Source organism: Megascapheus bottae, chromosome X (assembly GCF_031878675.1).
Source record: "Megascapheus bottae isolate mThoBot1 chromosome X, mThoBot2.hap1, whole genome shotgun sequence".
Lineage (NCBI taxonomy): Eukaryota > Metazoa > Chordata > Mammalia > Rodentia > Geomyidae > Megascapheus > Megascapheus bottae.
In genome coordinates, this window is record NC_143547.1 from 105,050,335 (window position 1) to 105,066,715 (window position 16,381).

Below are 16,381 nucleotides of genomic sequence, written 5' to 3' on the forward strand. Positions count from 1 at the left end.
TCCTCGAGACTATTAAAAAAATCCAGAAGTGGTTCTGTGGCTTAAGTGGCAGAGAACTCACCTAGAGCAAAAGAAGCTCAGAGACAGCACCCAGGACCAGAGTTCAAGTCCCTAGACTAGAATAGAGAGAGAGGGAGGGAGGGAGGTAAAAACAAAGAAAGGTAGGAAGGAAGGGAGGGAGAGAGAGAGAGAGAAGGAAAGAGCGGGGGAGGGAAGCAAAAGTGGATCTCTACCTCAGGTTCTAGAGTAAAAAACAAGCTGAGTTCAAGCCTGTGGATTGGCAACAAGGAAAGAAAAAGCTTCTTCTTGTTCACACACTGTTCCTTCCCCCACTTAAAAATGGTGATTAAACAGGGCGTGGTGGGGCTCACGCCTGTAATCCTAGCTACTAAGGAGGCTGAGATCAGAGGATTGAAGGATCATGGAAGGATCACATGCATCACATGGATTCAAAGCCAGCCAGCAGGGCACTAAAAGACATAAGACCCATAAGGCCGAGAGACTCTTATCTCCAATTAATCACTAGAAAACCCAGAAATGGGGTTGTAGCTCAAGGGGTAGGGTGGTACCTTTAGCTGAAGAGCTCAGCATCAGCATCCAGGCCCAGAGTTCAAACCCCACGACCCACCCATACACACAAACACACAAATGGTGATTAAAAAAAATCAGGCTGGGTAAAGTAGCTCATGCCTGCAATCACAGCTAGTTAAAGGGAGAGATTTGGGAGGGTTGTGATTGAGGTCAGGCTTGGAAAAAAATTTAGCAAGACCCCCATCTCAAAAAATAAACGGGATACAGTAGTACCTTCCTGGCTGTCTCTTACTGTCTGCTCAGTAAGAGACACAGGTAGGAGGACTGTGGTGCAAGGCCAGCTCCTTGGGGAACAAGTACTAAGCACTACCTATGTGAAAAACACCTAAAGGAAAAAGAGCCAGAGTATGTGGCTCCAGAGGGCAGAGCTGGAGGGAAAGTTTTTTACAGAAATCAGGAACAAAGATGCCTGAAAGCTTAATGAGTAGAGGGGGAAGGCAAAATGAAGTTGTTGGAGGCAGATGGTCTTCACAGAAGTTCAGGGTGGAAGGGGAACAGGGAACGTCTCACTGTAGAATGTAGCATATAAGGAAAATAGAGCCTATTTCAGGTATGCAGTCACCACATGACTATGTGCTGTACAAGTACAAATGTTCTTCTCTGTCGGGCCTCACTAGCTGCTCCTGCTTCATCTCCACAAACTGACCTAACCCTCACACTCTGTTGTCTCTGACTCCATACATGCTGCTCTTCCACAAGACTCATTTCTCCCTACTAATGTCTGCTCCTGGGCCAAGCTAAAGTTTCCTTGCTGGTCACGTCACGGATACCATTTTTCAAAGAAGTCTTTTCCTTGTTACTATCTCTCAAGTCTAGGTGGGATCACTTGTAACATTTACGTACTTAGTCCATATAAGGGTGGCCTAAATGTCACTTCTCTACAGCAGAGAGCTCAGAATTTTGGAAAGTTGTAGCACATTTACTTGTCTGTATTCCCTATTAGGCCACACTACTGGGTTAAAGGCAGTCTCCAGTTGCTAACAACAGTAATTCACACATAATTGATAGTCAACAAAGTACTGCTATATGAAGAGTACTACATACAGAAATGAGCATCAGCAACTTGGTCTTGAGTTTTTACAAGATAATTTAAAAAAAAAAACATGAAGGCAGAAGGTTCAACAGCTATGGAAGACCCCAGCCCATAAAGATACACACACACACATACACACACACACACTCAGCTGAACGCCTCCCATCAAGTAAAAGGACCTACCTTAAATGCTCTGCTTATGTGAGGTCACATTTGATAAAACAAGCTTCAAAAATTTTGTTTTCTACTTCTTCTAAACCGAACATCTCTAAAAATAATACCACAGTTATACATTCCTGTGTATCTACTCATAAGTAGTTTTTCCCCTCTTGAAAGCCTGTGATTAAAATGACAATCCTTCATTTAGTACTATCTATGACAGCTTAAAATGCATGTAGAGAATGGGGCCTTGGTGGCTCATACTTGTAATCAGAGCCATTCAGGAGACTGAAAAGTGGAGGATCATGGTTTGAAGTCAGCCTGGGCAGAACAGTTGGTGACACTCCATTTAACCAGCAAAGTGCCAGCCAGACTAGAGTACTAGTTGCCCAGTGAACAGCACAAAATTTAATATAAAAATACATTTTTTCTGGCACTTGGAATTGAACCCAGGATCTCACATTTGGTAAATATATGTTCTATCTCTGAGCAATATCTTGCCCTGTTCATAAGTATGTATGTATGCATGCATGCATGTATGCATGTATGTATGTATGTATGTATGTATGTATGTATACAAGAAACTGATAATGGTTACTGCCTCTAGGGAGAAAAATGAATAACGAATATTTGGGGACAAGTTACCAAGGAGATTTTTGGTTTTGATGTGGGGGATTAGATGCAGGCATTAAACCTCCAAATCATCATATAACCTTTATTTTTTTTTGGTGGGTCATAGGGCTTGAACTCTGCCTGGGCACTGTCCTTTTGCTCTTCAGGTCAAGGCTACCACCCTACCCTTGAGCCAAGCCCCACTTCCCATTTTCTAGAGGTTAATTATAGATAAGAGTCTTAGGTCCTTTTGTGCCTGGGCTGGCTTTGCACCTTGATCCTCAGATCTCAGCCTCCTGAGTAGCTAGGATTATAGACAGGCGTGAGCCAACACCTTTATCATTTTTTTTGCCAGTCCTGGGCTTGAACTCAGGGCCTGAGCACTGTCCTTGGACGTTCTCAAGGCTAGAGCTCTACCACTTGAGCCTCAGCACCATTTCTGGCTTTTTTCTACGTATGTGGTACCGAAGAATCAAACCCGGGTCTTCATGCATGCTAGGCAAGCACTTTAACCACTAGACCAAACTCCCAGCCCACCTTTATCATTTTTTAAACACCTTTTTAAAACAAATTATTTTGGGCACTTTATCATTTTTTTTTGCCAGTCTTGGGCTTGAGCTCAGGACCTGAGCATTGTCCTTGGACTTTCTCAAGGCTAGAGCTCTACCACTTGAGCTTCAGCACTACTTCAGTCTTTTTTTCTATGTATGTGGCACCGAGGAATCGAACTGGGGTCTTTGTGAATGCTAGGAAAGCACTCTACAGTTAGGTCAAACTCCCAGCCCCATCTTTATCATTTTTAACCACCTTTTTAAAACAAATTATTGTCAGGGTAATGTATAGAGGAAGTTAGTTGGGTGCAGTGGTTCACACCTATAATCTTAGCTACTCAGGAGGCTAAGATCTGAAGATTGAGGTTTAAAGCCAGCCTGGGCACTACAAATTCGCAAGACTCGTATCTCCAATTAATCACTAGAAAATGGAAAGTGGGGATGTGGCTCAACGGTAAGGTGGTAGGCTTGAGCTGAAGAGCTCAGGGACAGGGCTAAGGCCCAGAGTTCAAGCCCCATGAACTACCAAAAACAAACAAACAAACAAAAAAAAAACTGGAAGTGGTCCTGCGGTTCCAGCGGTAGGGTGGTAATCTTGAGTAGAAGAGCTCAAGGACAACATCTACTCCCAGAGTTCAAGCCCCAAGACAGACAATAAATAATAAAATAAAAATAACAAGAGCTTTATCTTGTGTGATTGTTGTAATTAATGTACTATATTATTTTTCTTTGTTTTTGTCCTTTGTTGTTGTTACTGTATCTGATTTTGTTATCTGGGTATACTATATACATTTTTGTTTATTTGAAATAGAAAAGGGGGGGAACAAGATGATTGGGGGAAGAGAAACAGGGACTAAGAAGGGGTATCAATGTATGAGAATACACCTACTACCTGACAAATGTAACTGTAAACCCTCTATACACTATGCCAACAATAAAAATAAAAACCAATCCAAAAAGGGGCTGAAAGTGTGGCTCAGGTGTCAGAATACCTATCTGGCAACCATGATGCCATAAATTTAATCCCCAGGACTACTCCCCCACCCCCCCCCACACACTCAAAAATCATTAAAAAAAAAAACGGGGCTGGGAGTGCAGCCTAGTGGTAGAGTACTTGCCTAGCATGCATGAAGCCCGGGCTTGGATTCCTCGGTACCACACACATAGAAAACACCAGAAGTGGTACTATGGCTCAAGTGGTAGAACACTAGCCTTGAGAAAGCCCAGCCCCTGAGTTCAAGCCTCAGGACTGGCAAGAAAAATAAATAATAAAAAATAAAACACACACCCACACCCACAAACTCAGCCTTATATAGAGAAGCCATTTCCTTAAACCCATTCTTTTTATTTTGTTGTTTCTTTTTGAGACAGGTTCTATGTGTCAGTCTTTGTAGCAGCCCAGGGTAGTTTCAAGCATAAGATCTTATATCACCCTCCTGACTACTAGAATTACAGGTGTGTATCACCATGCCCAATATTTTCAATTCACAGTAGAATTCCATCTTAGTTTTGAGGATTATTTATTAGATTTATATTACATATGATTGCAAATACATTGCAAAATCTACATTAGCTACCCTAGTTCACCAAAAATCTGGCTTCATTTTCATCAGCTATTACAAAAAGTTTTAAAATCATTGTAGACTAGCTGCCTTTTTTTTGCCATTGTTGGTTATGGGACTTGAACTCTGGGCCTGGGCATTGTCCTTGAGCTCCTTAGCTCAGGGCTACTGCTCTACACCTTGAGCCACATCTCTACTTCCCGTTTTCTGGTGGTTAATTGGAGATAAGGGTATCACGGATTTTTAGTGCCCGGGCTTGCTTTGAACCTTGGTTCTCAGATCTTAGCCTCCTAAGCAGCTAGGATTTTAGGCATGAGTCACTGTACCCAGTAAAATAGCTGTTTCATCTGTACACAACTTTAACTCCATCATAACCAAGCAAGCTTAATATAGGACTGTTTCAGCAGATAGTTACTTTCACATAAACAAAACTCAGCCTGCAATGACACAGGATAGAACACAAATCATGCTTATGTTACAGGTCACCTACTAAAACTCTAACTTATTTGTCCTAGTTTAAAATACACCATGTACGCATAGTTCTCTGGATTCTTCCGACTTTTGCGAATCTGCTATTTTCTTGAGTCGTTCAGAATGAGCACTGTCAAGGAAAAAGTACCACTTTCAAGGCTAAGCACTGTCCCTGGCTCAAAACAGGTGCTCAAAGGTTTGTTGGGTTAATGAATGATTGTTGGCGGGTCTACGATCAAGTCTCGCAAAGAAAAAAATTCTGAAAGAAAAAGAAGCAAACTTACAGAGAAAACAAGAAAGAATTTAAGAAATACTTTGAGACTTTTTTTTTCCTTTTTTTTCTTTTTATTTGTCAGTTGTGGGGCTGGAACTCAGTGCCTGGGTGCTGTCCCTGAGCATCTCTGCGCTCATGGCTACAACTTGAGCCACAATGTCACTTTCACTTTGTCTACTTCAAGAATTCAACATTTGATAAAAGTGGTAACTGGATGATTACTACCCCCAAAGATACTTGGTTAAATGGGCTCTAGATATCATTCCATCTTAATCCTAAAGTAACTAAAAATGGGTATTTAAGCTAGGCACCAGTCACTTATGCCTGTAATCCTTGGCTATTTAGGCAGCTAAATCAGAGGCTTGTGGTTCAAAAACAGTGTGGGCAGAAAAGTCTTCAATACTTATCTCCATTAACCAGCAAAAAAGCTAGACTGTACACATGGCTCCAGTGACAGAACACTAGCCATGGGCAAAACAAAACAAAAAAACAACTGAGCGAGCTGGGCGTGGTGGCTCACGCTTGTAACCATAGCTACTCAGGAGGCTGAGATCTGAGGATCAAAGTTCAAAGCCAGCCCAGGTCACTGTGAGACTCTTCTCCAATTAACCACAAAAAAATGGGAGTGGTGCTGTGGTGGTAAGGCTAGGGTAGTAGCGTTGAGTTGAAGAGCTCAGGGACAACACCCAGGCCCAGAGATAGGGTGGTAGCGTTGAACAGGAATGGCGCCCAAGCCAAGTTAAAGCCCCAATAACTGACCAAAAACTGGAGAGAGCGCGCGCGAGCGCGCACACGAGCCACTACTGGGGCTCGTACTTAGGGCCTGGGTGCTTTTTTGCTCAAAGCTGGCACTGTACTACTTGAGTCATAGCTCCATTTCTAGATTTTTGTTGGTTAACTGGAGATATAGGTATCATGGATTTTCTTGCTCAGGCTGGCTTTTGAATAACTGGGATTATAGGTGTGAGCCACTGCACCCAGCAAAGAAATCATAACAGAAATTTTACATATCAGAAAGTACTACTAAATGACATATGACAAAGAAGGAAAAGTATCTGCATGATGACAGAGAGTTAACATCCTTAGTATAATAAGTGTTCTTATTAATCCATTTAAAAAGAAATATCCTGATGAAAATAGTGAATGCAAAGCTATTGAATAGGCAATTCACAAAGACCAGATACAAATGGTCATTGATTAATAAGATTCAGCCTCAGTAATCATCCAAGGAGCATTAATTTAAAAGATATCTGTCCGAGTCTGGAAAAGTATGAGAAAACAGCATTTTCCCAGCATGCCCTGGGAAGTAGGATAGCCATTTGGAAGGTAATGTGGTGGTACCTACCAGCAACTCCTTAGTCTAGGCAGCCCTTCTTCAAAATGTCTGGCTCATAGCCATGGGTGTTGTGTATACCCGTAATCGCAGCTAGCTGGGAGGTAGAGACAGGAGAATTCCAATCTGAGGTGAACTGGGGCAAACATTAGTAAGACTACCTCAAAAACAGGCCGGGCGTGACAGTGTGCCAGCTACTCAAAAGGTAAAAAGGAGGAAGATCAAGATTTGAGATCAGCTTAGGCAAAAAGTTAGCATGAGACTCCCTATCTAGAAAACTAAAAGAGTAAAAAGATGGGCCTGGGGGAGGGAGGAGGGAGGTGTCGTGACTGAAGTGGCAGAGAGTATTTGGTTAAGGCACTAAGTTTAATCCCTAGTACTGAGGTAAAAAACAAACCCAACCAACCAAACAAACCAATAACCATGACTGTGTTCATGAGGAAGTTCAATCCTATGCTATTTTTAAGAGCAAACAATTGAGAAAAACAATAGGAGGACAATGAAATGGATGATGGTCAAGTCAGCAGCAGGCTACACAACTATTTAAAAGAAATGAAACAAAAAAGTAAAAATAAAAGGGAAGCAGAGATAAATAAACACGGAGAAATCAGTCTAGAATACGAGTAATGCCATCATGCTTGTTAAAAATACAAAAGGTACATATTTGTATCGTAAGCTACTAACAGTGGTTACTCTCAATAGTGAGAGCAGAGAATTAGGAACTTTCATTTTAGTACACTTAATATTGGGTGTTTTAATTTTGCTATAAAAGCATGCAGAACAATGAAATCCTCCTCTGAATAAAGTGCAAGCAAATAAAAAGTTTGTATTATGACTACAATATTTTGGAGACATTATCTCATATCGGTCCTACTGTAAGTAGCCTCAAACTCACAATCCTCCTGCTTCAGCCTCCCCTGGTGCTGGGATTACAAACACAGACCTCCAGGCCCAGCGCTGGTTTTGCAATTTTCAAGAAAGAAAAATAAGATAGCAAACATTTATCTACTAAAGATAGGTTTTATTATTTGAGCTCAGATAATTGTCTTTCTCATTTGTGAGTACTAAGAATAGTAAAATAATAAAAATATCTTCCTTGCTTAAATTACTTAAGAGAAATACCTATCAGCTGGGCACGGTGGTTGAGATCTAAGGATCAGGGTTCAAAGCCAGCCCAGGCACTAAAGACTGTAAGACCCTTATCTCCAATTAATCACTAGAAAATGGGAAGTAGTGCTGTAGCTCAAGGGGTAGAGGGTAGAGCTCAGGGACAACACCCAGGCCCAGAGTTCAAATCTCAGGACCCACAAAAGAAAAGAAATCTATAGTATCACCACTACTTGTTTTATAAATTCATTTGTTATTGAAAACAGAAACTGGGCTGGGACACAGCTCAGGTATACCGCTTACTATGTGTAAATTCCTTGGTTCCATTCCCAGGGCAAAAAACAAACATAAAAAACCCACAAACCACCCCCGGACCTAACATCTCCCAGAAGAAATTCATTCACTGCCCATATTACATTTAGTCCTCACATTTTCTGAGACAATGAACAAAGCACTAGCCATATGACTCCCACCAGTATAAATACGTGGAGTTCAAACAAAATTCAGTCAGCCAAGCCCAGAGCACACATCACAGTAGTAAAGGGAAATGGTAATTTGAGTCACAAGATCAGGAGCGGAACCAAATCTGAGACCCAGAGGCAGTGTGATGTTTTGGTTAAAATTTCCTCCATACTTTCCATTCTTCTCCATTCAAACCTTACCCCTCACATAATCTCCAACTGAGCTATTGTTTAGAGATAGCTTAATGGGGTATCTCAGAAATCACTAGATAGTCCCGACAAAATGCTGCTTAGGATCAAACTGAAATCACAATTCAGCCTACGTGAAAATGCACATCTTTTTTTGTTTGGTAGAAGAAACAGGAAAAACTCAACTGGATTCTGCTTTTCTATACAGAATCTTTGAGATCCAAGTGTCAAAGCAGCAAATGTGGAGTGATTAAAAAGAAACCAGCCTGAAAAGATGAGCCTGATAAAAGTTGAGAAGAAATAAGTCATTTTTATAAAACTAAAGTCCACACAGTGGAACCGAAGTAGTCTAAACTGAAGTTGGTTGATATGGTACCTAAGTATCAGACCTAGAATAATTTAGCTCTCTATTTTTCAAAAAGCACTCATTTTCCTCTGGAGTACAAGATATAGATGAAGATCTAGATGGTCTCTTTGGTTTTCGTGGGACTAGTACAGCAAAGTCAAGCTATCAGCCTTGGGCTTTGCTGTTCTGTGACATTTTCAGAAGGGAGCACACACCAGTTTCCATATCTAAAAATGCTTTACACTGCTCACAAATATTGAACAGTAAGTGACTGACTCAAAACTAAAGCAAACAAAGCTTGAGGCTGAAGACCACTAGGCAACCGCAGCAGCTAGCACAGGTAAAGAGCTCAGGACAGGTGCATGCCTGCTTCTAGGTGAACTGAAGTTGCAGATCACCAGTTCCGGCTCTCATCTGACACCCGCCCCCAGATCACGCTGTAGCTACCAAGTAACTCTACACAAACTGACCTTTCAGGGCTCAGGGAAGTGACTTTTTTTTATTATATGGCACAGTTTGGCACAGTTATGTCTTTAGTCTTTGGGGTAGTTTTATACTGTCCAAGAGTAGTGTATTTTTTCCTTTTTTTTTTTTTTAAAAACAGATGGCCAAACCAGGACATATACTAAAAAAAAAAAAAGGAAGGTTACTTACCTGAGCCCTAACATCCCAGCTACCATGGAATCCTGTTGGAGCTGGTCTACAGAAGCAAGGAGTATTCTGGGGAGTCACATGTCACATCAAAGCAGGAACTGGTGAGTCTGTATTTTTATGGAGCCTAAAACAAAGAAAATTGTAAGTTGAAAGTCCCCATTGAGCTGCGAGACCTTTTTCCCAGGGCTACTTGGGATATTTTGAAGATAAACACATAGATAAAGTACTAAGCTACTTCCCAACTCACCTAGTTAGAAAACAAAGAATAAACTGCAAATTACTGACACAGAATTGCACTATCCTAAAATAAAGATTAATTTTATTAGAATCAACAGTATCACAAGGTCTTGTCACCTGTAGGGACACTTTGACACTGTAAAGCATACCATGAGTGATCATTTCTAGCAAGTATTTCTTCTACCACATAATTCAGAAAAAACTCAAACAAGAATGTACGTTAAAGAGAACATACAGGGGACTAGGAGCATGGCCTAGTGGTAGTGTGCTTGCCTAGCAGGCACAAAGCTCTGTGTTCGATTCCCTGGAACCACATACACAGAAACAGCCAGAAGTGGCGCTGCGGCTAAAGTGGCAGTGTTAGCCTTCAGCAAAAAGTTTCCAAGGACAGTGTTCAGGCCCCAGGACTGGCAAAAAAAAGAGAACATACAACATCAAAATATCCCCCAAAGAACATGCAAAATCCAGAGACAAAGTCTCCTTTTTCAAGCAGCTGAAGCTGCAAAGAACTGTTATAACCTCATGTAGAAGAAACCTGAGAGGGGGGAAAAAAAACAAAACTAAAACAGCAATGTATCCATGTGCCCTGGGCGATTCAAACCCATCATTTAAAGTGTGTAAGAGTGTCCCACAGCAATTACTTTTCAACCTCTTAGAGCAGTAAATCTCAATGTTCAACAAACTTACTTATTAGTTTGATGGTTTCTTTTGCTTTTTTTCTCCATAGTCTCACTATTGTATCCCAGGCTGGCTTCTCTCATCCTCCTGCCTCAGCTTCTTTTGCTTTGGAATTCATGTTCAAAATGGAGTTTTGTCATTAAGATTACCACCATTTCCTTCTTGAAACCTGAACTGCCCCACATTAGCTAGTTTCTGATACCTTGCTGGCCCAATAATTGCTTTACACTGAAACAAAAAGTTACATTATACAACTCAGAGACCATCCACACAATTATTCAAGAAATCAAATTCAGAGGAAGAGTACTGCCAACCAAGTCCTTCACTTTGTCATTGGCTAATAGCTACCTAGATGGTACCTAGAGTTACCTTTGAGGTTCAGTGAAGCCTCAGAATTCCCTAAAACAGAGTCAAGCACTGATGACGTTAGTATTTCTTGGTCACCTGGATAATAAAAATCAAACCAGTATCTTGGTTAGGAGGTCTTGAAAAGTCACAGCCCTCCCACCTCACCCCATGGTACTGGACACTGAATTCCAAGGAGACCTGGAAGCACTCTTGACACTTCAGTTATCCTCCTATCTCAACCTCCTAAGTATCTGAGATTACAGACATGTGCCACAACTTCCAGCTAGGTCACAGCTTCTCAAGCCCACAAGTTGTTTTCATTTGTTTGCAACTTTTTATTTATCTACTTTTTATTCATTTATTTTTGGCAGTACTGGGGTTTGAACTCAGGGCCTTTTGCTTGTTAGTAGGTGCTCTACCCCTGGCCGTTTTGTTACCTTTTTTTGCCACTCCTGAGGCTTGAACTTGACTTGCACACTGTCCCTGAGATCCTTTTGCTTACAAATAGTACTGTAACCACTGGAGCCACCGCATCACTTTCAGCTTTTCTTTAATTTAACTAGACATAAGAATCTCATGGACTTTCCTGCCAGGGATGGCTTTGAAGTGTGATCCTCAGATCTCAGCCTCCTGAGTAGCTAGGATTACAGGTGTGAGCTACCAGCAGTTAGCTTGTTGTGTTTTGTTTTGTTTTAAACAGATAGGGTCTTAGGCTTTTTCCCAGAGCTGCTCTCAAGCTTCATTCTTTTTACCTATATCTTCTGGGGACTTAGGAATATAGGCAATGATCACCATGCTTGCTTCCTATTTTATTTCTGTGGTGTTGAGAGTGAACCCAGGGCCTTATACCAGCCATCAGTGAACTATATTCTTATATTCCTGTTTTATTTGTGAATTGAGTGGGCTGGATGAAGGGTCCTTCTAGCCCTGAAAGTTAAGTCAAGAGTTGATGAAAGAGAAGCCAAAGAAATGAGCTCAGTTAGGTTAAAACACAAGCAAGCAGGTCAATATATATAACATCCTTGGCTCTTAGGCAAGGAAGACAACAAGCGAGCAGTCTTACTAAGGTTTGGGTCCTGTCAGGCTTCAGGGCCAATTAACAAAGAGCTCAGACATCTGCAGTAGCTGAAAAAAAACTACACACTATGATGAGCACACATCTATAGGCCAACAGACCTAGACAGTGTGCCTTGAAGAAATGAAAAAGCCAGGGTGTTGTTCTCTACACAAATGGCCATCCCCCTCCTTTGCCAGCATCCAAATTCCTCCTCCAGTTTAGTTACTCCACATATCATACCTACCATGAAAGTGGTGAACCAAGTATTTAAGTAACATCATGCAAATCAAACTTCCCGAAGGAAAAGATTCCTTTCAAGAGAAGGAAGAAGAAAATTAGGGAAAGCAGAAGAGCATACCTTCTGTGGAAACAAACCCCAAGGAGGAGTGGAGCCATTTATACTGGTCCTACCTGAAATGATGTGAAGGTTCGGTGGCTTGACTGGACAACAGCCGAGTAACTGGAAAGGACTTGGATGGAAGCACTGAGGACAAGATCCTCCCTTTGGAGGGAGCAGCAATAATGTTCTCTACCCAACAGAAAAGATTCTGTCAGCCAACCACAAAGACTGCGCTGCACAGATGTCACCAGAACAGAAGGAGAAGAAAACAAAGAGGTGTCCTGCCACAGGCCCTGGAACTCTCCATTTTACCTTGGTGCACTTGAAACACTGGTTACTACAAATGTCAAATGTTTTCTGTGCTTCTTTCTTCCCAAGGGAAAAGGGAAAACTCAAGGTAGCCTGGTGACAGACTATTCTTAGCCAATTAAACTACTGCCACTGATAGTCATCTTTGTAAAAGATTATGGGTTCTACGATAGCTCATTGATCATGCAAATAGTCCTAGGGAGGTACATTCAGCAAGTAATAAATTTACCTGGCTGTTCTGAATTTTAGGTTAAGGGAATGAACTTCTTGTCCCATCTTCCTGAAGGGGCAAGGAGTATTCAGGTGAGGGCAAGAGCACATTGGATTCTAGCCAGGTTTTCTTTTTTATTTCAAAGTCCACAGCTTACTTCCCTGCCCCACTACATTAGGTCTCACAGAAGCAGGGAAGTCAGAGGGAACTACTCTGGCTGGAAAATTACATAGAATAAACATAGAATGCAAAACACTCCAAATACACTCTGATCTGTTTTATGCCCCAGACCTACCTCAGGATCCAAACAACATAAAAGTGGAAACAGAGGGCTGGGTGAGGATGTAGCTCAGTGGTAGAGTGACTGTTTACCATGAGTAAGGCTTATGTTCCATCCCCAGTACCTCAAAACAAACAAACTTCAAGGAGAGATGACTGCTTATTACATTCTTACCAGGTCAAAGACCTGGTATTCTAGATTTAAAGCATCTAATGCAAAATTACAATAACAGGAAAAAGGAAAGTATGATAGGTCAGTAGTGCAAGGAAGCCACATACAGGTTCTTCAAGTTGTCAGAATACACTGGCATGAGATGCTACGAAGCACTTTGCAGATAAACCACGTTCTCAAAGCTGTCTGCACTGGTGAAAGGACTAAGGGTGTAACAAACAGCTAATTGGTATGGGATTGTTTGGGGGTGTGCTCCTGAAGACAAATACCACCTACCCCCCCAAAAAAGACCAGAGAGCTCAACTTATTGTGTCTCACGGTGAGATGTACTAACTCTGGTATCGCCAGCAAGTGAGGCTGATGCGGCTGTATGGATGGGCATACACTCCGGTGCTGTGCAAGCTAACTGTTCTGCCATGAATAGCTGATCTATGGGAATTTACTTTAATCAAGTGTACTTCTATAAGACCGACTGCATGTACTGTTTAGGGTTCTGATATACTCAGGCAAGAGAATAAAAGCAAGTGTTCCCCATACGCTTCTTGACTGGTATTTGAAGCCCATGAATAAGCTATTTCCCCAAATCCCTGGTGGAAATTCCCAAAAGACCTAAATGAAAATCCAGACCCCATCTTTTTATAAGAATGCCGTGTATTTCGAAAGGCTCAAGAGGTCAGCTTAATCTTATTAATTGCAATTGGTTAGATCTGAAGAAAATTCCAGTTGCAGAACTCCATATTTTCCTCTAAAGTAGTAGTTGCCAGGCCAAACATGCTTTACTCATATAGTATATCAAAATAGGAGAAACTTGTGAGAACCGTGCAACATCTAAGCCACTCAGTATCACACAACAGTAGGCTCACATCACCCAAGACCCCTAAATTTGATCCTATCATGTTATGGTTTGGGGTAATGATCCCAAACAGTGGAGACATAACATTTAAATAGTTCAGCAAACCCATTTGTGTTCTTGGAAAAATAAACCAGAAGCACACACATACCTGCCTGACCATGAGTCAGGAATATCAGTTTTGTGGTAAAGCCCATTTCTGCTGTCACCAACACACAGCCGAGCACACAACAGAAGCACATAGCACAGAAGTGCCCCCTCGCAAGCTTTTGCTTGTAGAGTTCAAACTTAGCAATATCATAAAGGGTCCCTTCTTTGAAGAGAAATCCTTTTAAAGTCCATAACGACCTTAAGTCTTAAGTGCAAAATCTCAGCAACATTGTCCCTGCTACATATTTAAAAGTCACCAGAGTTCCAGCTGGGGTGATTCGGTTATAACCAAACTAAAAAGAGAATAAACTTTCTACCAGAGACAATAGATAGGAGTCATAGTAATGCCCCATCTAGGACGGGTGATCCTGAGCGGTTCAGGACAATGAGAACCCGTTACATACAATGTCCCACTCCACTTATGTAACTGGAAGATCGCCGGCGAAGTGGGGGATGGGAGGGCGCTCACATTCCGAAGCCACAGCACCCCCAAAGAACCTCTGGGGGCCATGGAGGCACGCTCTCATGGAAGAGCCTCACGTGCTGCTGTACGCGGTCACCTAACCAACCGTTTCTTATAGCAACTATAGCCATCTCTTTAGGATGAGTTGTGGGACCTAGGAACACAATGTCTAGACGTTTCTTTGTGGGTAGACAATAATCCTCACCTACTTGTTCTTAATAAACAGAGAAAGGAGCTGAAGGACCGACTCTCTCGCAGTGGGGGCACAAAGTCATGGAATGGAAGAGAAGGAGGGGGAGGCAAAGCCAGGAGATGGGGGTGAGAGTGCTGGAGCCCTTGTGGCGCACTCTCCCGACGGGAGATGGACTGCGCACGCGCGCCAGTGGGGGGGGGCAGAGTAACGGGAGAGGGGGCGCGCGAGGGAGGGAGAGGGGAGAGCGCGATCTAGGGAGAGGCCGGGACCGCGGGCGCGCGACGGCGCGGCGGCCCGAAGCCCCAAGAAGGGCAGGAGCGCGCGCAGCCCCGACAGGGAAAGCTTGGGCAACAAGGGCGCCGGTGGGGCTGGGGGCCGGGATGCGCACAGATGGGGTAGGAGGGAGAGAGACGCCACACGAAGGTCGCTCCAGGAAGATCACGCTGAGGACCATCACCCGCGCTTGCGGGTGACCAGCCGAGGGGAGAGACGTCGCCGGCGGGAGGGGGAGGGTAGAGAGGAGGGACGCCATCCGCCAGCCGGGTCGCCCGACCCCACGAGCCCCTCCCGCGCCACGTCCCGCCCCTATCCCCCGCCCCCCGGCAAGGGTCCCCGCCCGCGGCCTCAGCGGTCCCACTCACAGTCTCTCCTCCTCGCCTCCTCCTCCTCCTCCGCTCGGCGCGGCAGCGGCGGCGGCGGCCATTTTCCGGACGGCTTTTTACCACAGCCCTCTCTCCGAGAGGAGGGAGCGCGCGCGCCACCGACGCCGGGACCCCGCACGGCGGACGTCGCGCCCCGCCCTCCCGGGCGGCCTGCGTGCTGCTGCACCTGCGTGTCCGCACCCCGCCTTCCGCGCCTCCAAGGGCCTGCCCTCCATTGGCTGTGGCATCTAGGCGGAGGCGGGGCCTTAGTGCAGACGTCCTCAATTGGTAGAAGTTCCTGTCACTTTACGTCGGGAAAAGGGGCGGACCGCCATCGAGCGGTGGATTGGATGCCATCCACTGTCATTTGGGGAGAAGAGGTGGCTTGAGCGCGGAGGGGATGGTTTTGTGGGCGGAATTTGAATGCTAAGGATTAACGGGCCCTTGTGGACGCTGAGGCCAGCAAAGGCCTGGGCTCTGGACGCCTGTTTGTGTGGCTCTGCCAAGCTGTTGACCCGCTGTCCATCTGCTGCAATAAGCGTTTCACTGCACCGACATTACAAAAAAAGGTCTCCACTTAAAGTAGCAACTACAAAGTTGCCAGACCTGGAGTCTGACGTTCTTCCAAGCCTAGGGACATAGTTTGAAAGGCCTACTCATTGCATTATTTCATTAGAGCCTGCCAGGTGCCACACTGTCTTAGACACAGAAGAAACTAAGAACAAATCAACTCTGGCCTTCGCAGAACTCTGGTGAGGGATGATGGTGCAAGCCAAGGCAGCCTGAGAATTATCATTGTTGGGTAAGACTGTTTCATATAGGTGTGTATAAGGCACATTGACAGCTCAGAGGAAGGAATGTTGATCTCGCTTTGGAACACATAATTTGGGCTACAGCAATTCCCTTTTGAAAAATAAGAGTGTGACAAAAGGTTCAGCCAATGAGCTGTTTAGCACACAACTGTTCATTCAGGTGATCTTACCCTGATGTCAATCCATCCAATCCATTCTCGTGTTCCTGCTGATCTTATTCTTAACAAGACACCTGATTCTGATTCCTTCCTCCATTCACTTATTGAATACCTGCTATGTGCCAGGCACCACTCCAGCC

The 16,381-nt window shown here is 43.6% G+C and overlaps 1 protein-coding gene across 1 annotated transcript in view; it reads right to left on the reverse strand.

The window, feature by feature from the left end:
• Mecp2 (methyl-CpG binding protein 2) overlaps window positions 1-15,396 on the reverse strand; it is a 77,481-nt gene extending 62,085 nt beyond the window's left edge. Inside the window, exon 1 of the mRNA XM_090326588.1 lies at window positions 15,272-15,396. Within this exon, the coding sequence (XP_090182714.1) occupies window positions 15,272-15,333 (62 nt within the window). The 5' untranslated portion in view covers window positions 15,334-15,396. The remainder of the gene's footprint in view (window positions 1-15,271) is intronic.
• Window positions 15,397-16,381: the final 985 nt, after the last annotated feature.